General features: G+C 33.1%; 1 protein-coding gene across 1 annotated transcript in view; it reads left to right on the forward strand.

Annotated features, from left to right (window-relative positions):
* LOC122507329 (acetylcholine receptor subunit alpha-like 1) overlaps nucleotides 1-7,388 on the forward strand; it is a 169,738-nt gene extending 162,350 nt beyond the window's left edge. Inside the window, exon 7 of the mRNA XM_043619991.1 lies at nucleotides 5,205-7,388. Coding sequence (XP_043475926.1) covers nucleotides 5,205-5,408 — 204 coding nt within the window. The 3' untranslated portion in view covers nucleotides 5,409-7,388. The remainder of the gene's footprint in view (nucleotides 1-5,204) is intronic.
* Nucleotides 7,389-9,372: the final 1,984 nt, after the last annotated feature.

The raw sequence follows: 9,372 nt of genomic DNA on the forward strand, positions 1-9,372 counted from the left end.
GCTCTTGTTCTGGCCTATTTATTTCTCGTTCTAGCGAGAATCCTTTTGGCTTCCTCAAGGTCCGACCTGAATACTCCGCATCCACCGATGCCTGCGATATGGTTGACGTCAACTTTGTTGCCGCACTTTTCTTTGCATAAGAAGCAGGTTTGTCTTCTTTTGCAAGAAGATAAGATAATATTAGGCCTGTCACATATGACCGGCCTTGCTGCGCCTGAAGCACGCAGCCGATTTGTCTACCGCCTTACAACTCCTTCCTATGTGGCCGTATCCAAGGCACCTATTGCACCTAACGACCATACATCTTTTTCTGATTGAACACGCCTTGTGATCCTTTTATTTTGATAAGAAGGTCCCCTTTTTTCGTAGGTCTTGCTCCTGCTAGTCTTTTCTGGCTGACATCAGGTTCAGACTCTCTTTTAATCTTTCCCAAGACATCAGAAAAACTAATTCTATTAGCTACCTTGACAATCATTGTAGCCTTGGTGCTTTTCTGCCTTGGTTTGTATTCGACGCTTTGTCGATCTTACCAGCAGACAGATTGAGAGGATTCACCTCCTCCTTCTTTTTCTTTTGTCCTCCTTTTCTTTTAATGCATTTGTCCTTATCCTCGTTGGAGTTTGCGATGTCAAGTTCAGATATATTGGTTAAAAAACAGAAATGCAACTGATTTGACTCGACACACTGCTCGTACTTCTTCGTCTATATACTCTGTCCCAAAAAAATGTTTTTAAAAATCAAGGTTTCTACGACAATTTTATAGCTCTTTATGTTGTGGTAACAATTTTGTGCAGTCCAGTTTATACCAAAATTCAAGAAAACATTGATTATGCCCAATAATTAATATAATACTTCATCCAAACATTTGAGACCCTGTTTGGAAAAGAATTTATGTCATATAATTTGTACAGTTTACTCGATCTTTGAGATGATGTTAAAAAATTTGGTCTTCTAGATGTCTTTCATGCTTTTAGATTTGAAAATTATATGATAACATTGCAGAAGAGACTTAGAGAAAAGAACAAACCTCTACAACAAGTGGCAAACAGAAGTTCTGAAATGCAGTCTTTTGAGAATGCAAATAATAATAAACCAGTTGATATTTTAAAGCAGTCTCATTACGATGGACCTTTAATGAATAATTCATGTAACAGAATAAAGAAATATAAAACACTCAAATACCGAACTTTTTTATTAGCTGTTGAGTTCCAGCCCCAACAGTGTTCGCTTGCCTTCCCGCCCAATACTTTTCATGCTCCTTTTGACCCCATTTTTCTATGGATCCTGTAACCAAGCACGGCATTATTGCCACTGCTGATTTAGGACCTATAAATACCGTCTAGAAACCGGTTTTTACCAAGACGTCTACCCTTTCATTACCCTTGATTCCCGAGTGACCCGATACCCACATCAATGAAAGTTTATTTACCGAACCCAACTCAACTAGTATGCTACGGAACTCCCAGATAAGTTTCGATTATATTGTTGGATTTTTCAGAGCTCATAAGACTGCCTGACTATTCACACAAATACTAATCCTTTTACCCGTTGTTCCTTTTTAAATGGACATTTGGGCGCAAGTTAAAATCGCACAGACCTCTGCCTGCTAAACCGTGGCATATTTCCCAGTGACTCAGCCACTTTATACAGATAGTTTTTCGATAAATTTTGAAGTCTGATCCGCAGTCTATCTTGGTGCCGTCTGTATACCAGACTTCGTGCTCAAGAGGAAAACCCTTCTTCCAGTCCATTTTGGAAGGAAGAATGATCTTAAAGCGGGGTTTAAATTTCACACTCAGAATCATTCTATCCTACACCATACTTTGTTCTGAAATTGATAGAATTGAACGTGGAAGCTTGGTGTGTTTAATACCTAATTTGTTGGCGTAGTCCTCATAGCCCCCGTAATACCTCTAAACACCATTGCTTACAGTTGGTCCAGATTCTCTTTAACCGTTATAAGTTGAGCCCTAGACCACCAAACAACCACCGCGTGAAGAAACCTAGGTTTTAAAATCATCTGATAGAGCCAGTTGACCATATTAGGTCTTAGTCCCGCGATGACCCTATTGCACGCACTGCTTTTTAGCTGCCCTACAGATAACTTTGCTACCTTCAATATCAAGAAAGGTACCAACGGCATAACCACCACTGCTAATTTGTCCCTCTATCCTACCTACTGCAGAATGAAGGGCTGTTTCAACTGAGAAACCTGCTCTATAAGCATGTTGTCCCGGATGTAGAGGATTTAGACATTTCTATCTGATAAAATTATCCACCAGTTTCTCAAAGGCTTTTAATATAAACGAAGTTGAATGGTTCGAAAGAGCCTATTGCATAATCTATCCCTTCCAGAGTCACAACACTGGAACACTGGTTTCCAGTGTTCCTGATTTCCGTGGGCCTTTCTGGGTTCCACGCCATAGTCATGCTCCAATCTTTCTCTAAAATCCGGGAAGTTTACTTCTATTAGATACTTTAGACACTACCATTTATCTTTGGCAAATTGCCTATTAGGTAACTTAAAGTTAGTTAGTTTGGCCATTGGGTCTCTAGGTAGTACCTTATGGAGTCTTATTTCTTCTGGTACTCTTTCGATTTCCCCGCAAAAACTCCTCCAGCTGATACCCCGTGCCTTCTTTACCTCTTTCTTATAAGAAATACGGGCAGCATGATATGCATCCCATACTTGCTGATTCTTACGTTTCTTAGTTTTATTATAAAGCTTTCCAACTGTTTGCCTATGTCCTTCCAAACAGGAATTCCACCATTTATTAACCCTGTTGAAGTCCAACTTTTTGGCTACACAGCTTCTTTCAAAGGAGCGGATAATTGAATCTCGCAGATATTCCTCTGCAAGTTCCAACTCGTCATGCGTTCCGTAAGAGGTAGGGAAGTCACCTATGAGATCCTCAATATATGAAGCTTAATTAGTACTCCTGGGATTCCGTCCCCATCTATGTTCCTGATCTTTTGATTCCATTCTGAATGTAATAAGTTTGTGGTCCAAAGGGGAATCCTCATCAGAAACCTTCCTGTCCCTCACATCATCCCACACAGACTTGGAACAGATCGTAATATTCAACACTTCCTTTCTATTAACAGAAACGAAAATTGGCTCAATACCCTGATTTAAAATTTCTAAATTCGTATCTATCAAAAAATCTAAAAGTCTTCTATCTCTGTCTTTAATATCAGTGCTACCCCATACGACCCATACTCTGCCGTTGGCAGTAATCTACCAAACTTTCCACCTCTTTAGGTGGTGCGGGTTCAGCCCCCGATCCCGGAAAATAAGTGGAAGCTACTACAATATCCCTTTTATTTCCGTTCCTTTCAGAATACTTAGCCTTAACAGCAGCTAAGTGCCTAGTAGTTAATTCCAATACTTAATTCCAATAGCGGCTAGACCTTTATATATCAGACAAGCCCTTGGAACTGCTTCATGTGGTGAACTTACTAGCTCTCCACCGCCATTAGAGAACTAAATGGCGGTGGAGAGCTATTCTACCCATGTAAACTCAAGGTTCTTGAATAAAGACTAAAGCTGTCTGCATCTTTGTCAAGCTCTTGGCAAGGGACCGTCTCGAAAGTTTAGTTTCGTTTTAGTGTTTGAGTTGACACGAAACTAAATTAACAAAGTGACTTTAGCTTCAAGTCGACACGAAACTAAATTAACAAACTGAGTTTAGTTTCGTGTCGAACCGAAACTAAATTAACAAATTAGATTTAGTTTCGTGACGACTCAAAACAAAAGATTGAAAAACATAATTATTTAGTGTCAATCATAGAAAAATTGTTTCCCCTGACTTACGTAACTAGAGCAACGTAAGTAATTAATGTAAGTTATGTAACCAGAGTAAATTACGTAACTATAGTAATTTTCATAATTAAAGGAAGTTACGTAACTAGAATAACTTACGCAATTAATCAAACTCACGTAAGTTACGAAACTAGAATAACTTACGCAATTAATCAAACTTACGTAAGTTTGATTATTTATACAAATGAAGTAAATTTGACCATTTTACGTAAGTTACGTAACTTACGTAAGTTTGACTAATTGTGCAAATGAAGTAATTTTGACCATTTTGCGTAAGTTACGTAACTTACGTAAATAGTGATTATTTGCGGTGGTTGAGTAAATTCTACTATTTATGAAGGTTACGTAACTTACGTAATTTTGATTAATTGCGTAAGTTATTCTGGTTACGTAACTTACGTAAGTTTGACCATTTACTCAGTTTGTTAATTTAGTTTCGTGTTGACTTGAAACTAAAGTCACTTTGTTAATTTAGTTTCGTGTCAACTCAAACACTTAAACGAAAGTAATTTCTATTTAGTTTCGTTTTAGAAGCGGTCCCTGCTCTTGGCTAAAATCGCCGAAGCGCCTTTACAATGATGCAAATTAATCTGCGTACAATAGATCCCGAAAGAAACCATATTTAAGACTGATTCACGGTCTCCTCTGTCGTCTCTCCTTGTTAACCTTTTAACTGAATATAAATATTTTTTTTCTTTCTACGCAATTAATTGAAATGTAAAATTTATTCCGATGTTCCTAAAATTTTTATTGGAATATTTCCTAAACCAATTATGCAAAACATTGCAATAGAATATTTAAGAAACATTTAAAAAAATATTTCTGCAATATTTCGAAGTAATATTTCAGAATATTCAAAGAATATTTTATTTTTTTACTCTAAACTTTGAATTTGTACATTTAAGGGTAGTTTTTTCGATTAAAAACTAGAGGGAACTAGAGTTTAGAGTAAAAATACTCGATGACACTCGAGAACATTCGAGTACTGGATACGATAGCTGATATCGGGTCAAATTAAATCAAATGTAGCAATAAAATTGTTGAATTTTGTACTATTTATTAGTAAAATTTAACTCATTTAAAAGCAAAAAGTCCCCTTATTGTAATTACAACATGTACGACGAGTATTCGAATTTACTCTAATACTCGAAGTCATTCGAGAACTCGAAAATACTCAAGTAAACTCGCATTTTTAAAGCATAGGCTTTGTTTGCCTCTCGAGAAGTTTGAATTAAACTTGCTCGCTTTTTTATATTACTTTTCAATGTATGTAAAAAATGTACAAAAAAACACTTAATTTTTTTGTCTCTTATTCTTTTCTCTTAATTGATGATGTTGAGTATTTTCTTTATTTGTTTACATTTTCTTTTCATTATTTCAGGTCGTGGAAGATTGGAAGTACGTCGCTATGGTCCTTGACAGAATCTTTCTGTGGATCTTCACGTTAGCCTGTATCATTGGAACAGCATTAATTATTCTACAGGCACCGTGCCTCTACGATCATACAAAGCCGATTGATATAAAGTACAGTAAGATCGCAAAAAAGAAGATGCTGTTGATGAACATGGGTCCCGAAGAGGACTAGCTGACAATTTTGCGCTCAATGCGCACAACTGCGATCACTACGATTGGAGGTATCGGCCTTATTTATAGTCGTTGTTTCTTATACGGACATACGCTGAACAAGGTGTAAAAAAAAAATTTTTTCAAGTTCCTTAAAATACAGCGTGTGAACAACGACAAATAAATCGCAAATTAAAAGCAATACGCGTCACTTCCACTTTTTTTGTCAAAAAAAAAAAAAATGTTCTGAAGGAAACAATTTTTTTCCGGCACTTTTGTGAGAAATATCAATTCTCGTGCCACTTTTCTTTCAATTGTTGTTGCCTCAAGTGGCCAAAACAAAGTGCGTGGGATAATCTGCCAATAGGGAAGAAAAAAAAAATAAAACGAACCCCGATGCCAAAATTCAAGTCAGGAGAGCCAAAACGCTTAGAAGCGGAGAGACTAAAGTGCCAAAAACCGCGAACCGTATTTTTGTAAATCTGGTTTCATACGTAAGGCTAGAGTCGAGCGGCGAGACGTCGAAATCCGAACTGCCGATTTTGTAATAAAAAAATAATAATATTAATATAACAATGTTTACGCAAAAAAAAGAAGAGACTCATTTTCACATTTACACTCATCCAATATATATTTACAAAGCGGTACATACGATTTAATACACACGTAGATGAGATTAATCTGTATATCGTGAAGGAAAACGTTATTCGCTTTAAAAAAAAAACAAAAGAAAAACCAACTGCCAATCTCAAAAGCGGCCTGTAGCTCATAACTAGCCGAGCCCAGACGAGAAAAAAAACATGAGTAAAAAATTCATATAAACATTGCCAAAAGTGATAAGTATTATTACTATTAAAGTAGAATACGGGGAAATTTTTTTCAATTTGAAAAAGATAGGGGAAATTTTTTTACAACAATTTACAAATACAACAATTTGAGAAAAAATAAAGATTACGTATAAGAGAGTTGGCATCAAATTTTTAAACTTCGAGACCGTTGGGCGTCGTTGTTAACGTGCCAAATTTATAAGGGACGGTTGAGATTTAGTCTATTGTCTGGTTATTAATATCTTATAATAATCCTAACCGGAAAAGAAATGAGAAATAAATGTTCCTTAAGCTCACTTCGATATCGTTCTATACAAGTAAAATATTATCGACTTTTTTCATGATTTTATTATTACAATTACCTATTATTTCTTTTTAAATTGTTTTATTAAACAATGAAAGTCCTTTTTCCAGTTCTAATCTGTTAAACTTTATGTTAATTTTCAAAAGTAATTTCATTTAGACTCGAATTTTATACTTATTCGCATTTGCAAATTTCATTCTTTTACATGTAATGACAAAAACTGGAGGACTTAGCGAAAAGTTTAAAACTTAAAAAAAGTAAAGAAATTTCATAACCTATGTACTATAAATAACCTGAAGAGTTCTTTCATTGAAAGACGAAAGCTTGAAAGTTAAAATTCTTTAAATAAAGACCAGCAAAAAGAAATACTTTTCTACATCATTTTCACTACAAATAATTCTGATCGACATGAAAACTACAATCTTTTAATACGTACTATAAACTTTAGTAGTACCTGATTATAGATTTTTAAATCAACTTTTTAAAAATAGCGTACTTTTTTAGTAATTTATTATATTTTCTGATGAAATCATGTAAATTGTTAATAAGAAAGAAAGTTTACACCCTGTTCAGAAACGCACATGTACTAACAATGTTTATAGCATTTATAGATTATGAAATTTCTTGATTTCTTATTTTAGATCTTTCACTTTTTAAAAAAACGGTCCTACCGTTTTGGTTTTTAAAAAATTAGGCAACTCAAATATTGCATATCGCTGCCAGTTTATAGTAAAATTTCAAATAACATTTTTTACACTGTAACAAGTATTTAATAAAATCGGCACAAAAAAATATATTTCAATTGCGAAGACTGACATATGGTAAGTTCTTTTTCTTATGATGTATCTAAACAGAAACTGTAACTTCACTTTCACTATCACTTTCAATTTCACTTTCAATTTCACTTTCAATTTCACTTTCAATTTCACTTTCAGTTCACCTTCACTTTATTTTTAATTCACTTTCACTGCACTCTTACTTTACTTTCATTTCGTTTTCACTTCACTTTCACTGGCACTTTATTTTTCTTCAATTTAAATTTATTTACATTTCAAATTTTCTTAAAATATCAAAGGTAAGTAATTTTTTTTAATTTTGAAGATAAGTTAGATTTAATAAAAATAAAGTGACGGTGACTGTGAATTGTGAGTAAAATGAAAGTGAAGTTAAAGTGACGTAAAATTAAAGTGACACTGAATTGAGAGTGAAGTGAAAGTGAAGTTACAGATTCGACTTTCTGGTTTTTTTTCACAGACGTGTTGGTTCAGTGATTTTAATTATATAAAACGTGAATATATGAAAAAATTCAAAATGGCGAAACCAAATTAGCGGACCTGAAAATATGGATGTTAAAAAATTTTTTCGGGTTTTCTTAAAACTTGTTACTTGAGGGTTTTCCAGGTCGCTGATTACGAATGTGAAGTCAAAAAAAAATTTTAACCAAAAATTCTTGGGATTTATGTTTAAGACGATTTTTGTGGACTCCATGTATATTTATATATAAATTCATTTTTTTTGTTAAAATTTTCTTCTTTAGAAAAAACCCGTGGTTTGACCAGACTTTCCCCTTAAAAAATTAAAAATGTCGATCAAATTAAAAAAAAATATTTTTAAATTTGTCATTTTAGGCCTGCTATATTGGTTCCGCCATTTTGAATTTCTTTATGTAATTAGTTAGAGTCACTGAATCCAAGTATATAGTCAGAAGAAGCGAAAATTCAGTTTTAGACATAAAAAGTAAGTAAATTCCCATAAAAATCAATAAAACTTCAACACCCCAACACGTCTACAAAAATGGAACTCAACACGAAACTCGAGATCGGACTACGTTTTTCTCTTTAGATGTATCATATAGAGAAGAGAATTTACCACAGGCAGTCTTCGCACTCGAAATTTTTTTTTTGTGCAGGTGTAATCCCTCTGAAATTAAATCCTATTTTAATTTTCATAATGTAAATCATCAATGAATGTTAGAAGAATAATTCTTGAATATGGTACTTTCTTTCAGTTATGTATTTTTAAATTTTTATTTATTTGTTATTCACTTGCAAAATAATTATTTTTTTGCATTATTATTATTATTATTTACATATTTGATAATTTGTTTACTATTAATGTTAAGTCGACTTTTAATTAAATTATAATGAAATTAAAAAAAATTAAGATTTATTGAAATTCAAAAATATTTTGAAATTTAAAAGTGAACATCGTTCTATTAAATTGAGTGTTTAGGGTTCTTGAAATGTTGTTGCATTTAGGAAAAGTGTCTGCGATTGTGAGGAAATATTGCAGAAAACGTTTCATAAATATTATACTGAAATTTTCTGGAAATGTAGAATTACAAATTACAGCAATATTGTATTTAAAAATAGTTTAATTAAATTATGCAATTGAAGTATTTTTATAAATTTTGATTTATTAATTTATTCAAGTTGTTTTTCATTATTTGAGTAAATATTAGGTTTCAATTTGTATCCATAACTGGATTGTTATTATTATTGTTATTCAGTAATAATAATTAGTTTGAGAAGAAAGAAATAATTTTATTTCTAATTAGTAAGAAAAGATGTAATTATGAAGTAGATAAAAGTGTGTAGCCTTTCCCTACCATGCGGCCAGGGGTCTGAATTTGGGGCAGTTATCAAATAGTCCTTCGAGGGGAAGTAAAAATTAATTTAAATTTTAGGTTTAAAAGGATTTTTGGACAAATTTTAACCTCTCACTTTTTTAAGTTTTACAACACAAATCTTTCCCGTATGTGGTTAAAATTTGTTCAAAAATTCTTTTAAACCAAAAATTTTCAATCAACTTGCACATAACAGACGTAGTCTATATTATTATAAACATTTTTTAAT

The sequence above is a fragment of the Leptopilina heterotoma genome, unplaced genomic scaffold, assembly GCF_015476425.1.
Source record: "Leptopilina heterotoma isolate Lh14 unplaced genomic scaffold, ASM1547642v1 Lhet_46, whole genome shotgun sequence".
NCBI classification, from domain to species: domain Eukaryota; kingdom Metazoa; phylum Arthropoda; class Insecta; order Hymenoptera; family Figitidae; genus Leptopilina; species Leptopilina heterotoma.